General features: G+C 34.6%; 4 protein-coding genes across 8 annotated transcripts; 3 read left to right on the top strand and 1 right to left on the bottom strand.

Moving 5' to 3' along the window:
* Positions 1 to 2,400: 2,400 nt before the first annotated feature.
* LOC145603730 (uncharacterized) lies at positions 2,401 to 7,523 on the top strand. Of its 4 annotated transcripts, XR_014104901.1 has the most exons (4): positions 2,401 to 5,653; positions 5,740 to 5,871; positions 6,270 to 6,646; positions 6,722 to 7,522. XR_014104901.1 is itself a non-coding variant. In XM_081659699.1 (2 exons), the coding sequence occupies exon 1, from the start codon at positions 2,652 to 2,654 to the stop codon at positions 5,634 to 5,636; it is 2,985 nt and encodes a 994-aa protein (XP_081515825.1). In that variant the 5' UTR covers positions 2,401 to 2,651; the 3' UTR covers positions 5,637 to 5,653; positions 5,740 to 7,523. The 4 variants fall into 4 exon arrangements, 1 of the variants encoding a protein (XP_081515825.1); XR_014104902.1 differs by having other exon boundaries at positions 5,740 to 6,646; positions 6,750 to 7,523; XR_014104900.1 differs by having other exon boundaries at positions 5,740 to 6,646; positions 6,722 to 7,523.
* Positions 7,524 to 7,713: 190 nt separating this feature from the next.
* LOC145603731 (citrate synthase, mitochondrial-like) lies at positions 7,714 to 14,892 on the top strand. Of its 2 annotated transcripts, none has more exons than XM_081659700.1 (20): positions 7,714 to 7,847; positions 8,034 to 8,091; positions 8,269 to 8,331; positions 8,758 to 8,799; positions 9,109 to 9,174; positions 9,529 to 9,594; positions 9,695 to 9,808; positions 10,353 to 10,416; positions 10,788 to 10,870; positions 11,241 to 11,290; positions 11,377 to 11,454; positions 11,872 to 12,000; positions 12,087 to 12,129; positions 12,294 to 12,380; positions 13,025 to 13,126; positions 13,852 to 13,959; positions 14,065 to 14,115; positions 14,251 to 14,324; positions 14,402 to 14,453; positions 14,558 to 14,892. In XM_081659700.1, the coding sequence occupies exons 2-20, from the start codon at positions 8,041 to 8,043 to the stop codon at positions 14,648 to 14,650; spliced, it is 1,416 nt and encodes a 471-aa protein (XP_081515826.1). In that variant the 5' UTR covers positions 7,714 to 7,847; positions 8,034 to 8,040; the 3' UTR covers positions 14,651 to 14,892. The 2 variants fall into 2 exon arrangements, with proteins under 2 accessions (XP_081515826.1, XP_081515827.1); XM_081659701.1 differs by lacking the exon at positions 7,714 to 7,847 and adding an exon at positions 7,878 to 7,945.
* A 765-nt stretch (positions 14,893 to 15,657) lies between these two features.
* Positions 15,658 to 17,601, top strand: LOC145606327 (annexin D8-like). Its single transcript, XM_081662340.1, has 6 exons — positions 15,658 to 15,730; positions 16,200 to 16,345; positions 16,563 to 16,781; positions 16,883 to 17,095; positions 17,210 to 17,299; positions 17,395 to 17,601. The coding sequence occupies exons 1-6, from the start codon at positions 15,658 to 15,660 to the stop codon at positions 17,599 to 17,601; spliced, it is 948 nt and encodes a 315-aa protein (XP_081518466.1).
* A 355-nt stretch (positions 17,602 to 17,956) lies between these two features.
* On the bottom strand, positions 17,957 to 21,969 carry LOC145606204 (putative magnesium transporter NIPA6). The gene is made up of 9 exons (XM_081662248.1): positions 21,843 to 21,969; positions 21,678 to 21,734; positions 21,172 to 21,262; positions 20,901 to 21,061; positions 20,676 to 20,803; positions 20,143 to 20,280; positions 19,427 to 19,519; positions 18,696 to 18,819; positions 17,957 to 18,467 (listed from the first exon to the last, which is right to left on the bottom strand). Exons 1-9 carry the CDS (start codon positions 21,967 to 21,969, stop codon positions 18,328 to 18,330), a joined length of 1,059 nt encoding a protein of 352 aa, XP_081518374.1. The 3' UTR covers positions 17,957 to 18,327.
* Between the last annotated feature and the right edge of the window lie 210 nt (positions 21,970 to 22,179).

Here is a 22,179-nt window from a genome sequence, read left to right as displayed (position 1 = left end):
CTCAGCACAACTCTGTATTAAAACCAACTGATTCAGCTGCTCCGTTCTACGATAGGAGAGTTCATGAAAAGTTCAGACAGGAAAGACTAACTGTTGGGTATGACCTAAATTTTCTAAGCCCATCATTTTGGTGGAGTATTGTGCATATTCTAGAGGCTTCCGGAATGATCAAGTAAGGGCCTGTTCATATTTACTGAACTGAGCTGAACTGAACTGAACTGAACTGATTGGAGCTGAACTGAACTGATTGGAACTGAACTGAACTGAATTGAGCTGAAATGAATATTTTATGTGAGAGGGAAATTAAGAGCTGAACTGAACTGAACTGATTGGAACTGAACTGAACTGAACTGAACTGAGCTGAACTGATTGGAGCTGAACTGAACTGATTGGAGCTGAACTGAACTGAACTGAAATTAAGTAAATGTGAACAGGCCCTAAGATCATTACTTGCTCAAGATTTCTCTAGAATAATAACATACTTGAATGTTCTAGAGCATTATACATACATTGGAAGCAATTAGAATATAATACATGGTTCATGAATTTTTTAGAACGTCATGGATACAAGAATGATGGAGAAATTATTGGAATAATATTCCAGCCGTTTCTTCCAAGCTCCATCTACAGCTATAAATATAGGTCATGGGCATTCAATCATTCAACACACACAACACAACCCAAAGAGCCACACTCAAAATTCATAAACCCTCATTGTAATTTTCTGCCAAATTTATATTCCTACAAAACCACTATACTTTTGTAATACTCCTAGTCATATTGTAATATAAACCTTTAAGGGATACTTGTACTCTCCTATTTTCAAATAGTGGAATAAAAATGCTCATCGTTACATAAAATTATGTGTTCGATTATATTAATTATCTTGCCAATTACCAATTCCATTCATATTTCTCTATCAATACACATCTCCACTTCCGCTACGCACCCGACATTTCCTAACACTAACCTTAATCATACACCATAAAAATGTCATCTATGTAATAGATTTTAGAAATTGCAGCATTGCTGTCAAAGTTGGATCTTTTTATCTTCCTGATCAATTTCTCGAGGTCTCGTACCAAATAACACTTCGATGGTATTTCACTCCATCCGGTTAACAGCACCGCATGACCAGTTTTATTTGTCTTTCCCACTACGGCATAGGGCTTTCCATTGCTATTACACTGATCGACATCCTCGGTGTTAACTTTGATGAATAATTTTGAGACTGAGATTCCATTTGCACCGGACTAATATCACTCTTGGGTAGGTTTTTGCTGACGGGATTCCTTTAGTTTATATATTTATGAGTCGAGTATTGAAATTATGATTAATATATGTATGAGATGGTAAGATATCTTTATATATAATTTTTTAATGTCTTATTTTTCTTATATGTTGCTTACTCTCTTATAGAACATGTTTCTGTAAAAGGATGCAAATTTTTTTTTTTTCCAAAGCAATTCCATTCTCTTCGATCCATAGGGAAGCAGATAGGATTTGCCAAAATATATTGCACTCCCCAAATAATCTACGAGCTCCTGTTTTGAGAGTTTTACTCTTTTACCCAATTTTGAAAAAACCGTGCTTCGAGATAGTCTGTGATTGCGTAACACCAGCATAGAAGACGTAACTGCCTCTCATGACATGAAAAAAATTCCATAATCCTCGCAGTTGAAGTAACGCAACCAATGTGCAGTACGTAATATGAAAATTAAATCTCGGAATCAAAAGATTCTATCAGTGAATTGCTCCTACATTATATGCAATTAGCCAATTACTCTTATGGATCCTGTGTTAGTTGTTTTTAATCTTACTTGGGGTTTAACATATTTCACGTTGGAATTTTTCAATGGCTAAATGGTAGCCATTGTAATTGTTTTCAATCTCAAACGTTTATATATTAAAGATTAATCTTGTACGTCCTTTCATACATTACGTTTGACTTATAATTATTGAAAAAAGAACTATTTTATTTATTATTATTTTTTTAAAAAAAACGGTTGTCGTTGTCAACTTGCCATTGACGTAGAAGACTAGAAGTATCCATCTTTCAACCTTAAATTTAAATTTCCATATAAGATTAAAAAATAACGTAGAAAAAGTAGTTCCAACTTTAAGTTATCAATATGTGATTGCCCATATATTCATATGAGAAAAAAAACATATATTGAAACAATTCAAAATTGAAATGTACATGAAACATTTGAGATAGATAACAAAAATAGGAGCAATTATAAAAATTCTTATAATCGTATGTTAATATGTGATTTTTTTTTTATAAGGAATATGTGAAATTTTGAATAACCATGTAATATATTATGTGATTGAACATTTACCAAAATAAAAATGAACATTTATCAAAATAATAGTTCGCCCCTTTCCCACTCAGCGGGCCGATAACCGAACCACACCACACCATAGATGTTCTACGGCTCCAACCCTTTCTCTCTCCTCTTTGGTGAATGGTGAATGGTGAACCCCTTGCGGCCCCGGATGCCCACACAACCACCACTTCACCCCCAATTAGTCATTCGCAAAGCGCCACCACAACAAGGTACTCCTCCTCCTAATCTCTTCAACTTTTTCAACCTTTCCCAATTTATTTGTTCTTCTTAGTTCTTTCTTGCTCCATTAAAATCACAAATATGGCTTCAAAATTGATACTTGTAGCACCTCATGAATCCCCAAATCAATTAGAACTTTCTTTAAGAGAAGCTTATAATCTTTTTTTACCTAAATTAACACCCCCATTAAAGCTAACTATCCCTTCCCCTGAAGAGTACTTAAACCTTAATAAAGCAATTGTTTATGGGGTTTTATGTGAACCCAATTTGGCCAATATTCATATTAAATACTTACATGCTATTGTAAATGATGGGTATTGTTTGTTTATCAATTTACTTTCACAAATTGTTGATGGGTTGTTTTCAAAGGTGTTGGAATTTCCTAAAGTTCAGTTGATTTGGGTTGCTTCTGTTATGATTGATGTTTCTGGGATTGGTTTTGATTGTTTTTTGGTGTCTCTTTTGAGGCAAATTGTTGGTGGGGCTTTTAGTGATGGGAATTTATGGCTGAGCTTTGAGATGGTTAAATTATTTTTGTTGAAATGGGATTTGATATTGAATGAGGAGCCCCTAGTGTTGTCTTGTGCTTTGTATACATATCTTAGGTTATTGGCTGATCATTATCGCCTACTGCGTAGTCCGAAATTGAATGAGTTAAAGAGGAAGGAGATTGAGTTTTGTGTTAGAATGTTGAGGGAGCAGTTTCATTTGTGCTTGAGGATTGGGAGGGATTTAGTTCGTCTTTTACAGGACTTGGTTCATATTCCCGAGTTTCGAGCTATATGGAAGGATTTATTGTTGAATCCAAGTTCGTTTGGGACTTCTGGGTTTTCAGACATTTCTTGTATTTATGGCATGAGGACATCTAGTAGGTATTTCTTGCTTAGAATTACTCCTGAAATGGAGACTCAGTTGCGGTTTTTGCTTACCCATGTAAAGCTGGGGTCTCAGAGAAGGCACCAGGCATGGTTCACTAGGAAATTCCTATTTGTGCCAGAAAGAGAGACGCTTGTCTCTGACATTGTTCGTTTCATTTGCTGTGGACACCATCCCTCAAACGAGATACTTCAATCAGATGTGATTCCAAGGTGGGCTGTTATTGGTTGGTTGTTGAAATTATGTTCAAAGAAATACTTTGAAGCTAATGTGAAGCTGACCTTGTTTTATGATTGGCTTTTTTTTGATGAAAAGGTGGACAACGTTATGAATATTGAGCCTGCAATGTTGTTGATGGTGAACTCTATACCTAAATACATCGATATGACCAATTCTCTACTAGAATTCTTGTTGCTAGTTGTGGATAACTATGATATGGACAGGAAAAATGTCATTTACAAAGGTGTGTCATCTGCTATAAGTATGCTAGTCACTAAAGGAGTGATTGGTTCTCTTGACATTTTTATTTCTTGCAATGTACTGTCTCCTTTGGTCAAAGAGAAGCTTCAAAAATTTGTATTCGAGGTCGAATCTGGAACCTGCAAAGAGCCTAAGGGTCCTCAGCCACCTGGAATTCTTTCGTCTGATGTGTCATCCCAGACTTTGCCTAATCCACCTGATCAGGCAATTCAGGAACATTTATCTGGAGGACTTCCTGCATGTCATAGAAATGATGAATTGAATGCTCAGCACAGCTCTGTATTAAAACCAACTGATTCAGCTGCTCCGTTCTACGAGAGCCAAGTTGATGATTTGGCAAATTTGATTGGAAAAATAGGAGAGTTCATGAAAAACTCAAGCAGGAAAGGCCAGCAACTTGTGGAAAACATTCTGCAATTGTACATAAATCCTGCCAATGAAGATAAATTTGGTGGTATTGGCTCTGACTATTTAGCATGTGAATTAAAGAAGGAGCTTGAGTTGGCTGGCTACAATCTTTTTTCACCTGCTGGAAGTCTTCCAAACAGTGATGATGAAGTTCACTCTATAGAACCTGTGATCATTCGTACATTTATTATTTCTCAACACCAACGGATCAAAGAGATGCTATTCTGGTGGTCAAGGAATGGGTGTTTAGTTGGAGCCCGCTTGTTATCATATGCATTGAGACTTGCGCACGAAGCACACGAAGCTGGCTATGGAGTTGATTATACCAGTGAGATCACATACAAAAATATGCCCTTGTTAAAGTGTCACATTGAAGAGTATTTGGCACTTACATACCAAAATGAAAATTGTGTAAATGGAGCAACTACTCCTACCCCCGAGGTTGATAGAAAATTGATCTTTAACATGATTGATAGTGCTTTCACCTCATATAGGACTATTCTTACACATGCTAAGGATGTTTCAAGTACAGAAGTGTCGGTTTCTGGTAAGCTCCCCTTAATGGATGTGGTGTCTAGTTCATTATGGAAGGGAAAAAGTTTGAAGTTTCTCTTCTGCAGTATCTTTTTGTATCTTCCTGATCTATCTTTTAGTGATGAAAGTGTAATACTGTTACTTGTCAGTCAGTTGGAAGATGCTGATCTTTTGTACATGCAAATGGACTTGGGATTGAAAAGGCTCAATATATTTGGTGAAGATGTTCTAAAAGTTCTTCAACTAATTAAAAGGTCTATTTACTGGAAGCATGAAGATCAGCACAAAATTTGGGGCTTGATCAGATCAGAGCTCACTGTTAACAAGTTTCCTTTGGAGAAGTTGCTTTTGGGCTGCTTCTTTTCAACTGATTTTGATTCAAAGGCTAGTGGTATTGCTGTTGGTGGACTTCTAGCGCTATGTAGCTCTTGTGCTCCCACGCCAGAAATTGTTGGTGCTGTCATGTTATTGCCTAGTGATAAGTTCCCTGATTTCGCTGCTGCCATTCTCTCCCATTGGACCATAACTAATGCATCAATGCTCTCCAATAGTGTTGCTGATTTTTTGAATAAACTTGGAAATGCGGATGGGAATGCTCCTCTTGACTTAGGCGGTGTCTTAGTCAACCAATCGGCTCTCTTGTTTTTGTTAGAGTATTTCAAAGGACAAGGTGAACAAGGAGATAACATGCTGGAAAATCTGGCATTACATTTATCAGATGTAGAAACAAGACCCAAGAACTGTATAGTTCCAATGGATACAGGATAACTCTGTTGTGCATAAGGGTGAGTTAATAATTAGCCCTTGTGTTTGATCGTTTGTTTCAATTATAAAAGGAGAATGTTAAGATAATGCTTTTTTATTGTTGCAGGAATATCTGTGGTTTTGATGAGCACTGAAATATAACTAAGTGATGAATTGATCATGTAACAAGATGCTTTCCCTATGATACAGATATTGGGGCGTAGTCATCTCTGATTTTTTGAATGCCATCTTGCGGTAGGTACACCATCTTATACAACTTGGTTAAAATTAAATATGCAACACAGGTAAATTTCCCTGTTATCGTACTCCTTGTCAAGTACTCTGTAGTTTACTTCTCTGCTTGTCCCATTGTCCCATTATTTCAAGAAAATTTGGTAGGCTACTCAGAGTTGTTGCCTCTCAGTAATAATATCAAATTCTCAACTTAAATTATTGATTTTTGGTTTTTTGTTTTATAGAAACTGAAAACTGGAAACAAAAAACGATAACGAATGACCCTATAGCTTTTGTTGTGTTTTCTAGCCTCGGGCTTGTTAATACATCAAAATTATACTTGTGCCCAAGCATGAAAAAAAATGCTTCAAGCTGCTATACATGTAATTTGATGTTTGATTAATCAATTGATGGATCAGGTAGGCATTACATGGATTGTCTGATGACTGGTGCATGGAAAAGGGCACTGGCTAAAGCTTCATCTCCCAAATCCCAAAGAATATCCCTTGCCTTTAGGGAAATTCAGATTTCTCTGGATTGATCTGCAATAATACTCGGCATCAATGTTGATATTGTAGAGTGAGCTGGCAAAAGGTGCCGACCTCAAGCCGTGGCAATGTGGCATCTGGCTGCTGATATTGCAACACACAAGCTTTTTGCATTTTTCATAAGGAGACTGAAACTGTGGTAACCAACAAGTTGGCCGCTGTCTGATGAGTATTAGTCTTAGAGACACTTGAGGTTTATTTTCTATTGGCTTACCCCAAAGTCACATCAGATAAGAAAATTACAACTTATTGGTGAGCATCTCCACAAGTTTCTGAAAATTGGTCAGTGTTGTTTCAGATGATTCTAATGTTTGCATTCTGTTTCAGTACAACTGTCCTACATTTCTTCTTGTAGATGGATGTCATCGATTTGTGCCCTCTTTCTGATGATTGAGAGTAGATGTTGCTTCGAGCAATTCTCAGAACTTCAGAAGGCTCTCTGGGATGGATATTGTTGTTGTTGCCAACCTCAAAGCTCTAGATGCAACCAAAACAGCCAAAGTCTGAATATTCTATGGCTGGAATCACTAGAGGCTTTTATCGTCAACTTTTGCTGTGCTCTTCAGAAACACATACAATTGCACGAGTCTTGCAATTTCAGTTGCATGTATGTGAGAGATAAGAATGAGCTTCATGTTTTCGAATGCAGCTCATGAAGCTTGCTAATGTCCACTGTTCCGGGAAAACACCATATGGGCATATCAATCGTTGGTTCTCTACTCAATTTTTTTATGGGTTAGTTTGGTACAGTGTTCTCCGAACCCCAATAGGGTCATCTGCATTTTTCCCATACCTCTTTTACCTGTAGACCTTATCCAATCCATAAATCAAAATAATTCCTTTTATTCTATTGCTGTAGTTTAATTGTATTGTTCTTTACTACTTCAATTTAGTTCCGATTATGACCATATTCTTTGACTCATCCTCTCCTATTTGAGAGTTTTGTGAATTTGTGTGATCAAAGATTTTTAATATCAGGTGTATTTTTCTAACACCATAATCCAAATTGTATAGATATATGTTTGTGAATAAGATTTATCATCGACGATAAATCATGAACAATACTTTACAATACAATGGAAGCTTGATTAATTGTGAAACATTACCATATGTTGCTTTTATATTACGGAGTAGGATAGTTTGTCGATTTAGGTGTCTGAAAATGTCAAATATGAAGAAAGTCGTCAGTCATTTATGTATTTTAATCTAAAAATTCAAAGTCATACTCATATGAAACGCAACTTCTTTTAAAAAAAAATCACGACAGAATTTAATAATCACGTTGATAGCATAATTTAAATTACGGTGACGACCACCTGCCCTCAACGCCAAAACATTTGTTTAAGCTGGGTTTTGGCTCATTGAGTCATCATAGACTCGTTCGAAGTTCCTACCTTTTCTCTCTCCGAATTACTCGCTAACTCGTCTTTTTCACACTTTCTTCTTCTAAAAGGTATCTCTTTTTCTTTCTCTTTCGCTTTCTCTCTCTTCTGTCTGCCATTGATTAATGCTTCATTTTCCAGATTTTCAATTTCAGATTTGATATTTCCTGTAATTGCATCAATTTCTCATAATTCGATGTATTTTTTGCTCTTAAATATGATTCTCATTTGTTTAAATTAATATAATTTGTTTTTAGGTTGATCATGTCGTTTTTCAGAGGTCTTTCAACTCTCTCAAAGCTTCGTTCTCGTTCTGTAAGATTTTTGCTCGACATTTTGTTTGATTTTTATGTTGAATTTTTGATTAATTCTTCGATTGAATTATTAATTTTGAACTAATGTATTGTAATAATTTAGAAATTGTTGTAAGTTTACTTCATTTCTGAGTTACTGGTAGTTATTTGATTTATGTCACTGAATTTTGACTTGCAGGGACAACAATCATGTCTAAGCAATTCTGTGAGATGGATTCAGATGCAAAGTTCTTCTAGTCTGGTATATTATCTCTCTTTGTTTCAGTCAATATGTATTTATTGCTTCGCGAAATCGATGACAAATTAGCACATTTACATGAATTAAAGCAGTAGTGAAACACTATGGAAAGAACTTTGTATTGTATTGCAGTATTGATTAGGCTTTTAGCTTAATTTTATCTTGCATAAGCTCAACATTGATAATAAGTGTCACTGATCAATTTTGAGGAGTTGAAGGAAAAATAATTTACTGTAAAGTGACCCACTTGGTTAAAATGTGGTAGTTAGTTTTGAAATCTACCTTGTCAAAGTGAAGAAAGATAATGCCGACATGAATAGTTGCGCATTAGATTTCAAGATGTCGAAATGTTGCCTTTTATTTTGGTTCTCCATTTGGTTGTGTCGAGCTTATTGTGACATATTCGAATGATTTTCACATGTTGTGCAGGATCTACGTGCAGAGTTGCAAGAATTGATTCCTGAACAACAGGTTTGGTTGCTTAATTTGTATCTTTGCATTTTCAATTGGTAGCTATCTTTATCTAATAGTGTTTTCTTTCCTCAGATTATCAGTGCAAAATTAGATATTTATTTACACATTACAATGCAATTATCTCGTGAATGTCTAAAGATTTTATGTAATTGTATTGTTGCCCTTTGTGATCAGAGCTAGGGTTTCAGTAACTGGTAAATGAGCGGTTTATACTTAAAACATTGATTTTCAAAATATGCAACAATGTAGTTCACAATCATGAATATCTTATTGATAAATGTTCTTGAGCTTGTTTTCTTTTTGTAGGAACGTCTGAAGAAGATAAAGAAAGAATTTGGAAGTGTCCAGCTGGGGAAGATTAGTGTGGACATGGTAAAATATTATCATGAATCTATATTCTTATCTGTCTATGGTACTTGGACATTCAGTAATGTCAGATTCGTTTGAACATATAAGTTATACAAAATATAAAATTAATTATGTCAAGCTTTTCGTGTCTCTTGTAAGTTTTCAAGGACCATGCCTATGTGTTCATATCCATAAAGGTATCAAAATACTTGTTTGGCGTGAATATGGTTGGCCATTCTCAAATGTGGAATTTAGAATAATCATGTTATAATAAGTCAAATAGTCAATATTGCAACATTACACCTGCGATCATTTCTCTTCAAGGCCACTTTATGATGTAAAAAGTTTCCCCTATCTCATTATGAATTAATGTAATAGGTATTGGGCGGAATGAGAGGGATGCCTGGTTTGCTTTGGGAAACTTCCTTACTTGACCCAGATGAGGTATAGTACTTATCTCTTGCGTTCGATTGTAAGTTCCCTCCAGTTCATTTAAACAAGGTTTTATGTAACTTCGTTTCATTGATGGTGGTACTTTTTGTAGGGCATTCGATTTAGGGGTTTGTCTATACCCGAGTGTCAGAAACTTTTACCAGCTGCAAGTCCTGGTGGAGAGCCATTGCCTGAAGGCCTTCTTTGGCTTCTTTTAACTGGAAAGGTTTGTTATATATTCTTAGCCTTAGTTTCATCGGTAATACATTTTTTTCTAAAAATTGTGCTTTTCTTGGGTCTTAGTTCTGTGCTTTTCTTTGCCGAAAAGTCTTCATCTCACTGACACTTTATGTGGGAGAAGGGTGACTTTGTGTTTCATATATCATTTTCGACATATGTAACTTTGATAAATACTTATTGATATGTTCTAAGTGGTTAATTATAAATGATATCCTAAAAATGTAGAAAAGGGACGAAGGGATCTCTCTACCTTGCTCTTCTCAGTTAAGGTGAAAATTACTTCAAGAGAAGAAAGTAAAATTATAGAAATATATGGTAAAATGTTTGAGAGATGCTTCTCACTTTCTTTGTAATTACTTGTTGTAGTCCCATGCGCATACTTTGATGTAGCTATACCTTGATTTCTTTACACTGCTATTCTTCGATGTAGCTATACCTTTATGTCTGTCAAAATCTTGTTTTCTTTTGTTGTATGCTTTTCTAGCTTCTTTTTGATCAATTGTATTCTAATTTACTTTACATTTATTTAGGTTCCGAGCAAAGAGCAAGTAGATGCTTTATCAGCAGAACTTCGAACACGTGCTTCAGTCCCAGGTTCACTATTTCACTAACAATTAAGTATTTTGACAATGTATACTTGCAATGTTTGTGCCAATTTTAGTTCCTGTTGGTGTCTGTTTTATAGATATGTTATATCTGTAATTCTGTATGAATATTCATTTTTTTTGCCTTTTAAGTCCTGTTCATTGTATTATTCTTGATATCAACTGATTAATATGGTAGGTAATGAACTTTTTCAAAAGTATTGGTGATCGATTATATTTACAGTGTCTATTGTCTTCCCTTTTCTTTAGTAGTTCTTGTTAAGAGAAGAATTTTTGGTTTTGCTATTGTGCTTGCCTCTCGGATCAGAAATGAATCTTTTCACTTGGTGTTGATTATGTCTATATATATTGTAATCGCAGACCATGTGTTCAAAACAATTGATGCCCTACCAATTACTGCTCATCCTATGACTCAGTTCACTACTGGTATTATGGCCCTTCAGGTACTGATTTCTTGCTGTACAGTTTCCCTCTTATTTGACTATATGCATATTTGCTGTAATTTCTAATCAATTCCTGCTGCTATTTCCTGTAGCAATGCTGTTCATTATTGTTATTATGTAAAATTTACTCCTAAATGATAGCTCCTCCTTTTCTTTCTTCTCTATCTCTTACTTGGAATTGGTTGCTGTAGTTCTCCTGAATATGATATTACTGCATTACACTGATAAAACCTCCAACTAATGACCTCTGGCTTTTATTCTTTATGAGTTATCATGTTGAACATTGATTTTTGTTTTTTTTTTCCTACCAAAAAATTTGCTGCTATTTTGCATCTTACATACAACTGTCTCTTGTCTTTCTTTTCTTCAGGTTCAAAGCGAATTTCAGAAGGCATATGAGAAAGGTATCCACAAAACAAAGTAAGCCATTTCTAATGATGGTTTTATCTTACCTGTCTTGCAGTGTCTTCATCTAGTCAAATGCTAAAGGTTGATTTTGATTCCAGGTTTTGGGAGCCAACATATGAGGACTGCCTTAGTTTGATAGCTCAAGTTCCTGTCGTTGCAGCCTATGTTTACCGTAGGTAAGTAAACCTTCCACAAGCCATTTAGTGATGGTGATATATGGGTGGAAAATGGTTACATATTGTTAGTGTTTCTGTATATAATACATTAATAAGCAGAAAAAATTGAAAGAAATGAGCTCTCAGGTATTAGAGAGAGAGAAAAAAAGAGCTTTTAAGTATTAGTGTTGAAGTTTCTAGGCATTTAATGTGATTAGGTGATTTATTACTTTGAAATTGATTGCCTAGCGCATATTCTTATGTGTTATAATGGTCCTCTATAGTCTATAGTAGCAAAAGATTTAATAAATAAAAATATGTGGATTGGAACTGTATGAATTGGTCTGTTTTTATGCACTGGCAATTAATAGTTTGGTTTGTTCATCAGCTGATTCAGTTGGCTTAATCTCATTTTTATCTTTAATTTTCTTGCTGAAGGATGTATAAGAATGGACAAAAAATACCACTGGATGACTCTCTTGATTATGGAGGGAATTTCTCACAGATGTTGGGATTTGACAGCCCTGAAATGCTTGAGCTGATGCGGCTATATATCACAATTCACAGGTTAACATTGGTCAGATTGCTCTGAAACCACATGTAATTAAAGAATTAACTTCAATTTTAATAAACTTCAATCTTTTATCATGCAGTGATCATGAGGGTGGAAATGTTAGTGCACACACTGGCCATCTGGTAATGCTTCTGGAAAATAACTTACTGTTAATTTGCTTCTGCATTATGGACTTCTTCTCATGCTGAAGAAATATATATATATATTTGAAAATCGGGAAGCATCTTATGCAAAAAATATTAATCTTGAGCGTTGGAAATCTGACCAGTTTCTTAACTCTATTTAGGTGGGAAGTGCACTCTCAGATCCTTATCTGTCATTTGCAGCTGCATTAAATGGATTAGCTGGCCCACTTCATGGATTAGCCAACCAGGTATGATATCTTACTTCACCTTTTTTTCATTTCTCTGGTTAACTGGTTCTTCCTGCATGATTATCAGCACAATTTCATACTGCTAATTGCCTGATTGTACACTTTTGGCGGAATAAGATCCTTGGGACAATTCTTTTCTTCTTCCTGCCTCTGAAGAGACGCTTCTGTATGTTCATGCCCTCAATAAGCTGCAGACTTATGGGCATGGTCTTCAGCTCCTATCAAATTCTGTAATTACGCCGTTAAACATGTTTAATTCCAAAAACATTCTCATTTATACTCTTTCTTGATAATGGTAGTTGTATTTAATTGAGTGTCAGTGTTTTATATGTTACTCGGACTCTGGTACCCATATCCAACCTGTATATGTGTCCAAGTTGGTTACTTTGTGAAATTTGTCCATGATTTTGGTCTGAATTAAAGTGTCTAACCCATGTCCAATTGTACATGGGTTCTTGATGTGAGATGAAGAGTCCAAGTAACATAGTTTTCTGTTGTAGTTCAAATAAGTAAACCGCATGCAAATCCTGAATAGTTTACTATGCATATTTATTATACCCTCCCTCATTGTATTTTGCTTGGTCCCATTAGTGGCCTGAAATTGCTAATGGTCTAAGTTTCATGTTTGACTTGTTCTGTTTTAGGAAGTCCTGCTATGGATCAAAAAAGTAGTAGATGAATGTGGAGAGAACATCTCGACCGAGCAGTTGAAAGATTATGTTTGGAAGACATTAAACAGCGGCAAGGTAAGTCAATGAATTCTTTGTTGCTAGCATATAGTCTCTTCAGTATTTTCAAACTACTAGAACTTCCTTCAGTTCTTAAAACATGGCCTTAAAATTCTTGTGACAAGACTGACAACTATGATGAAGTACAAGCTTCATTTGATTATTGGATGATAGTTGTAGCAAATAGGTGGGAACTAACAACTAAGTCATGTTTGCCCTGGAAAATCTTGCTGCAACAAAGATGTTATCATCATTTACAGGGCTGGTGCATATATTGGTATAAAAATAGCCCTAGTAAAATTAGGAGATTAAGGAGAGAGAACAGGACACTTGAGCCCTTTGGTAGAGGGGTTATGAAAATATTATTGTACATCTTGTAGACTAGCGTCATACATATCAGGAAATCAACTTTGAGCCTTTTGCATGGGGGCTATAGTAGATTCTTTATTACCAAATAAAAAAAAAAAAAAAAATGAATGCATGTCTTAATGAGAGTTTTTTTTGTAAAACATCATTTTTGATAATAGGTGATGAAATTGACCATCGAATGAATAATCATATTTGGTTGATAACCATTTTTTTTTTAATGTTGGACATCTATTTCCCTATCTGATAATGATTAAAAAAATTTACTGGATTCTATATCTTATAATGATATACTGGAGTAGATAAAAAATTTATTATACTATGTTCAATGTTCAATATTTCTGTGTGAGCTCACTTCATACATTGTCAAACTTTAGGTTGTTCCTGGATTTGGTCATGGAGTCCTCCGAAAGACAGACCCAAGATACACATGCCAGAGAGAATTCGCATTGAAGCACCTACCTAAAGATCCACTTTTCCAATTGGTATTTTTAAATTTTTAATTAGATAAACGATTCCATAATTTCTAATGCCATTTCTTGACTTTTATACTTTTGAGATGACTTTTTTTTTTTTTTGTTTAAAAAAAGGTGTCAAAACTGTATGATGTGGTGCCTCCTATTCTTACAGAGCTTGGAAAGGTAGCTGCTTTATTATGCATATTCCCTGCTATTAATTGTTCTTGCTAAATTTTCTGATGTTCTAATCAACCGAAAATTTGCTAGTATTTTAGATGTTTTAGCTAGCTGAATTTACTGAATATTTGTATCCTGTAGGTTAAAAATCCATGGCCGAATGTTGATGCTCATAGTGGAGTTTTGTTGAACTACTATGGCTTGACAGAAGCAAGGTACTCTTTGGTTTTCCTTTGTGATTTGATTTTGAATTTTATTACGTACATTACAATTATATATACTCTTTTAACAGGTATTATACAGTCCTATTTGGGGTATCAAGGAGTATCGGAATTTGCTCACAGGTTTGTTCATTTATTTTTTCAGGAATTGTTTGTAAATTTCCTCTGTAAAACTATAGTCAAGTATGGGACCAGTTGTTCATTAATTTTGTTTCCTCTTCTCGCAGCTAATATGGGATCGAGCTCTTGGTTTGCCACTAGAAAGGCCAAAGAGTGTGACAATGGAATGGCTTGAAAATTTTTGTAAGAAAGGAGCATAATTCTACTGGTGTGCGTCGTATTAACTTCTTATTACAAGTTTACAATAACATAGAATAGTGGATAAAATTATCCTTTTGGAAGGATAGAGAGGAGAATTTAGTATCCTCTATATCTTGCAACAGAGTGTTGCGTTTTGTAATTCACATGTACACGGTCATGGATCTCAAAAATACGATTCTAAAGAGTTATATGCTAGAATTTTTTTTATCAAGGAAATAAACATTTGCAGATATTAGTGTTATGGTATGTGTTAGTATTAAAACATGTTTGGCTGAATTGGCTATGCTCAAACATGTGAATGGGTTAATCTCGAGTGTGACTATCTGCTTGCTGCTTAACCCAGTTCTCATGTAGTCACGTAGGATCTTATTTACGTTAGATTAGACCAAAGGTCCTTAAATACTTTTGGTTTGTATGCTAGAGAGTAATTACGACTCGCTATAATCAGCTCAGCCGGCCTTTGTTCAACTAGGATCTGCGACATATATTGACTCGAGTGTTAAACACTACAGGGTAATACGAGTAGAGGTTACAGTAATTGACGAATTGATCTGATGTGTTAATCTTACACAGTATGTTAAACACTACAGAGGCTGGAGTAAGAAAAACTAGATTTAGTCATATTACATATGTTACCACCTCGAAACAACATTAACTAATCATCAAGACGATATCGCCTGTTAATATGTTATATATCGTTGCTATGTCCTCGTAAATTAGTAACATTCTCAGTCAGAATAATAACTGTTTAAGAACGATAACTCTTACATTATATTGCCATTATGTTACTCACGTTACGTAAAATCCATGCTTTGTATTACCGCATAACTGAATAATTAAATGTGTAATTTACTGTCCAAGAATAGAATTAAAAGATATGTTTCGAATATTATGGACTTTAGAACAACTACTATAAAATAAAGTTTAGCTTTTCTGCATTATGTACAATTTTATATATATTCATTCTTATTAAAAGAAAAAGAGAGAAAAGACATAATTAAAAACAATGGCTACGATTGTTGCTCCTGAGAAGACGTCTCCTATTGATGATGCCTATGTTATCAAAAAATCATGCAGAGGTTTTTCTCTATAAATTTCTCTTTATTTTTTACGCGAAATTTTTATTTCTCAAATAACCTTTCTAGCAAGTTATATATATATATATATATATATATATATATATATATTTATAAAATGTATTGACATTACAACGTTAATTTTTCCTTCTAAATTTACACTTTGCACGATCCTAAGAACACGTGAGAATTGAGGAATATAATTAAAAAGTTTCAATATGTGTTGTAAATAATAAAGTAATATCGGATTGTGCCATGGGTGGATGTTCGGATATTGAATATTTTCTAGCTAATTTCGATGTTTATAAGCATGGCGCATGATGTGCATGTAGTGTACTCGTTGCCAAGCGTACCTTAGTGCAGGTTCATATATACGTATAACCAATTTAAGAATGTGTGATATTCGAAAAGTGAAAATTGATTGTTCATATTTGTTTGATTAAGTTATCTTCTATTTGTTTCTTGTGTTTAGGATTAGGAACCGATGAGAAAGCTATAATTTTATTGTTGGGTCACCGAAATGCAAGTCAAATCAAGCTAATTAAACAAGCTTATCAAGAAGTTTATCAGGAAGATCTCATTAAGCAGCTTAAATGTGAAATTTCAGGGGATTTTGAGGTTTGTCATTGAAGCTGCATTTTCTTCATTCATTCTCTAATATTTATAAGCATAATCATCTTATACATATTATAAAATCTTGCTTCATGTAGCCGACCCTATCTTTGAGATTGGCTTCAATTGTTGTTGTTTTTTAATGTACTATGTTACTCGTTGAATTAATTATTTACTTATTGCTTATATTCTTTGTCGCCAACAAAAATCAAAATTAAAAAAGAAAGCAATATGCCAATGGGTAATTGATCCGGTTGAACGTGATGCTATTCTAATCCATGAGGCATTGAAGAAAGCAATACCGGAATACAATTTAGTAGCGGAGATTGTGAGTATCAAATCACCTGAAGAACTCCTAGCAGTTAAGCGTGGTTATCACAAAATCTACAAGCGCGCACTTGAAGAAGATGTTGCAGCTCACACCACTGGAAAAATTAGAAAAGTATGTTACTTAAAAACTTAAGGATAGTGCCCAAAACTCGAGGTCAAATGTCATCTACATTATTGAGTACTTGACTATGCTTTTTTTTTTTTTTCGCGCAGTTTTTGGTGGGAATAGTTAGCACATACAAGTACCATGGAGATGAAATTGATGAGATAGTAGCATACTCAGATGCAAACACTCTTCGCGATGAAATTCAGGATGAACAATCTTTCCACGACGAGGTCACAAGAATTATCAGCACAAGGAGCAAGCAACAACTCTTAGCTACCTTCAATCAGTTTAAGGACATTCATGGAACCTCCATTTCAAGGGTATATCCCTTAATAATATGTCACTAAATAATAAAATTAAATTTTCACTATAAATTTGCATTAAATAAGTTAATTATTTAGTCTGCTAAGAATAACCTTAATGTGATGAATTAGGCTCTAAGAGGTGCACCAGAACAAGAATTTTTTCAGACTATTAGAGTGGCTGTTAAATGCATCAAAAATCCTCAAAAGTACTTTGCTAAGGTATGAAATTCAGATGCTCTGATTACATTTTTTTTTAGTACACCTTACTCATTTTTCAACTAGAATACTAATTGGAGTTAATTCTCTTTCAAAAGATCTTGCGCAATGCAATAGTTGGACTTGGAACGGATGAAGATGTTCTTACTCGTGTGATTGTTACACGAGCAGAAATCGACTTGAAAGATATAAAGGAATTATACTTGGAGAGGAACAACATTTCCCTTGATCAAGCTGTAGCTGGAGATACTTCAGGAGATTACAGAGCATTTTTACTAACTTTGTTGGGAAGTGATGGATATTGAGTGCTTAGAGCATTTCTAATAAATAAGAAGTTATAGGCATCAATCTTTCTAGTTGCAACACTTTCAATAATAATTCAATGTTATATCGAATTCACTCCCTTCTTTCTAACTCTTAAATTTGCCCTATCATGAATTTTACAGACATGATGTTCTTGCTTAATAAGATTTTTTTTTCCCTGTGAAAGAAGTTTAGCACCACCCTCTCCGAAACATGTCAGAGAGAAAAGAAAATTAAGAACATTGCAATATATTACGCCGGTAATAAATCCTGTATGAACAAAAGTTTGAACACAATATACTGGTATGAGAAATAATGAAGATGATATGTGACTTCAGACCTTGAACACTTTCAAAATTCAATGTGGGAAAAGAATGATGGATTTGATCTTAATTACATTATATAATTACATACATACACATATTTGCAGGCTACAATGTACAACATTACTAATCTAATATACAGGTATAATTTTCTTTCAAACAGGCATCAGTTTCCATTCTTAAAAACGACAGACTGCACTCGAATCAGTCTCATGTTCTCTTGATTTAATGACTTTCTTGCTCTTTCTAACATTTTCGACAATAAACCTCTAAGAGAAAAAATGTTCTCACTACCTCAACCAATATTGGGAGCACCAAGATGTCACAGGAATAATGAAAACACTCGTGTTCAGAGCTCATAAGAATCATTGGTTCTTTGGGTCAGAAATATTGAAGGCTTGCAAATTAGGTGTATGAGTATTGTCTACTCAACAAAACTTCCTCTGGATTTTCCACATCATCCCAATCGCATTTTAGGAAATCCGCATTCCCAGCACAAAGGCCGGCTGTGAGAGTGGGGGACATAGGAGGCGCATAAGAATTACCTGTTGCAAGTATATAGTGTATTAATAATAAGAGAACTCTAGTATTAACATGGTAGGTACCCAACACACATTATTGAGTGTTAGGTAGCTAAAATCTTATGAAACAGGCAAAGTAGCAACATAGCCGTACTCTAATGATAACAAGTAGGTGGTACCATGAAAAACTATAGATTATAAAGCTTTATTCATGAGCATAAAGGAGTCAATGGAAAAGTTACCAACGCCTACCTTTGAAAGATGGCAGTTTCTCCATAACCTCTTTGGTCATCTGCAGCAAAATCGTTCCTAAGATGACAACAATAAAGCCGCATATTTCTGATATAATGGCAGCTCCATCTTGACCATCCCAATCCTGATGTACATTCCACAACACAAGTTAACAACAATGATTTTAGACACTGGTGAAATAACCCCAGCAACACCATAAACACAAAAAATCCAGAAACCTTAACAGCAAATTTGTAAAGCTATGCTATTGTTCACTCAGAGGCGTGCAACAGTGCAAGTTCCTCAATCCTCTCATTAAAGTTAGAGGAGCCACAGCAAAGAACAATGTAACACACAGTCTGATAATTTGCATGCATTCAAATGTTCAATCGTATGAATCAGGTCAGAACACTGCCTCCTTTATTCCAGTGTCTGGCTTTACTTCAAACCCCACATGAAACCTTCTGATTAGAATTAGTTTTCCATGACAATTCAACTAACAACTGTCGTCTCGTATGTTTGTTAACTCTAGCTCTTATCCACTGTTTTATAGCCACAATGTCAAGATTGATAGTCTGCTTCATTTATTTCCTAAAAGAACAATTACATTGCATGATTGGCAGTTCAAAGACTGCTTGTTTGTTACGGAGTACATCTTAATTCTTACCAGATTGCAGATGCACTTTACTTATAAATGAACACCATTCAAGGGATAAAAAAGGTTTTTATGAAGCAAGATGATCTGAAAGTACCTTGAACATTATCACACTGGCAAGAATTGTAAGTGTTGTGAACATAACATAATATATTGGGGACACAACCACAGTGTTAAAAGTATCCAGAGCCTGAAAAAGAGAAAATTAAAAACCATTTGTTACACATTGTTGCTAACAGATAATGAAATTGGCTGACATTCATTTAAAGACAGTAACACCAGAAAGGAAGGTATATGAGATACCATTAGCAAACAAAAACTCAAATATTTAAACACCACACCTGGTTACGCAAACCAAGAAAATGTTATAGAGAACATTGTGTCAAATACGAATTAATAAGAGAGCCTGCTCAAGAATTTAAATGATATTTATGCGAAATATCAATCAGAGCCTGTAACAGACTAACAGTCTTTATTTAATATCTTATCCTCATAGTGCCCTAGATATACACCTCAGCAGGACGAGAGACATGATTTTACCAAGATCCATGATAAAAAAAAATTAAAAAAAAAAAAAAGTTGATTATAAGGCATTCCTTGACAAAGGTTTATTTTTCTCATTGTGTGTATTCATCTAAATCATTAAGTAAATATTTTTACAAAGTGTGCACACATTCAGATCATGCGTTTCCTGGCTAATTGATTGCATATATAAGCTTTATTCATGTAAAATAAAGCAAGAATTCTCATCTATACAGAGACATAGTAAAAGCTAGCTTTTCATACCAGAAAATTCAACCCCAAAGTACAAACCTTATTCAGATAATTCATTTGAGTGATGACGCAAGTTAGAAGAACCACAGTGAAGAACCATGTTTCTGGGTAGAGTAACTGGTTATTTCCCTCAAATGTCAATTTCAATGAAATTCCAAGAGCTTTGACACTCATAACCTGCATAATCATTTAAGCATTAATGACAAAGAAATGAGATTTCTGAATCATATCATGCACTCCAAGAGAAACCAAACAGTGGAAAATATCACTAGAATCATATTTACACAAGTACTTATATTGTTTAGGTTAGTTACTCATTTTAGACAATAAATTGAGCAAACCACAAGCGTGAGGAGTTCCAGCTTATGGTCTGAGGCACTGAGCCTGAACTATGATTTTGTTTTTATTTGGTGAATTAAGTTAAAGATGAAAAAATATTGAACCTGATAGCTGTTGGAAAGCAATTCAAAGCCAAAACAAATGTGTATGGAGCATTTTGGTCTTTTGCATTACTCTAATTCCAAGATCAACTAATGACTTTAAACAAAAGGATGTATGATAGAGGTTTATACCGAGAGAGAGCCCATCAAGGAACAAATTCCAGTGAAAACCAACACGTTTGAGTGTCCACACAATGGTGCAAAGTAAAGTACCAGAATGGAGACTAACACGAGAACTGAGCCAACATAAAGAAGAAATGCTGGAAAAGAAACACATTAGAGTAATAAGGTTACTTGCTCTAATCTCATCAATGATATATAATGTGTCCTGCTTACTAAATATGCAAAAAAAATTACCCATTTGAGTGGCCATGTTCCAAATCTCTTGTACAGATGTGACAGAATGCTCTTTGGGTGCATGAACCACTATGATCACAGAACCAACAATGCACATTACACAACCCAGGAAGCCCAACTTGTTCAATTTCTCCTTCAACATAAAATGAGCCAGCACAGCACTGCATATCATCCATCATATTAATCCATTGCATAGATCATATGATATGAGAGTCAATTCAACGGATTCACTCGAACCCATGAAGAAATACTGAAAGGTTACAAGAAGTACCTGACAATAATGCTTAAGGCTCCTAGTGGGGTAACAAGAATAGCTGGAGCAAATGCATAAGCCACAAAATTTGCAACCTCACCAATAATCACTGTACACAAAATCACACTCTTTAAGTATGTTTCAATCCAAACAAGTATGAAAAAAAACAAAAATTTTGTACTAGGTAATGTACATGCTAATTAGTCCTCGATAATACTTCATAAAAAGACAACAAACATCAATTACACGTCCTACATTAGCTATCCAATATTTGTAAATAAGTACATGTATCAATTACACGTCCTACATTAGCTATCCAATTAGGCCGCCCAATTTGGAGGCCATAAAATGAATTATCTAAAACCCCATATATATGTTGCAAGACTTGCAACCAAACAAATTGCCCATAACCAGGATTCAGAAATAACCAACAGATACAAAATTACAAGCATGTATTACATAAACATCAAAATTCTGAATGACCCACAAACAATTTGAGCACTAAAAGACAATCAAAGACTTACTCATGAACAAACCAAGCCACCATAAGGGCTCAAACAGATATGTATATCCTCCATGGCCTGAAAAATAAAACCCATTTTAATTCTCTTTGAAAAAAACCCAGATTAATTCATAATAATTAATAAATATTATAATTTAAATTGATGAAAAAAGATGAAAAATTATACCAGCTCGAACCCCAGAAGTTCCAGCTTTCCCTAATCCTTTCTTTTTGATAATGAAACTAGCTCCAATGAAAGCACTAGATGAAAGAGCTAATCCAAACCCAATTAGATTATCCTTGGAAAAAGACATTATTATCAAAAAAATTGAATCAAAATCTCTCCTTTTTCTCTCTCCAAACAAAGTCTTACTCCTCTAATAATCATGGGATCGTCTAATTGACTAATTATATTAAGGAATCTAATATTATAAGACACCCACCAACTTGTTAATTTAATTTGTTTGGTATATTGCTTCGTCTTTAAAAGGGAACCAAAAAAACGCGGGTATTTGCCCAATTAT

The sequence above is a fragment of the Chenopodium album genome, chromosome 22 (genome assembly GCF_948465745.1).
Source record: "Chenopodium album chromosome 22, dcCheAlbu1.1, whole genome shotgun sequence".
Classification (NCBI taxonomy): Eukaryota; Viridiplantae; Streptophyta; class Magnoliopsida; order Caryophyllales; family Amaranthaceae; genus Chenopodium; species Chenopodium album.
The sequence above is the reverse complement of the archived record's forward strand: the minus strand, read 5'-3'. Positions and strand labels throughout refer to the sequence as shown.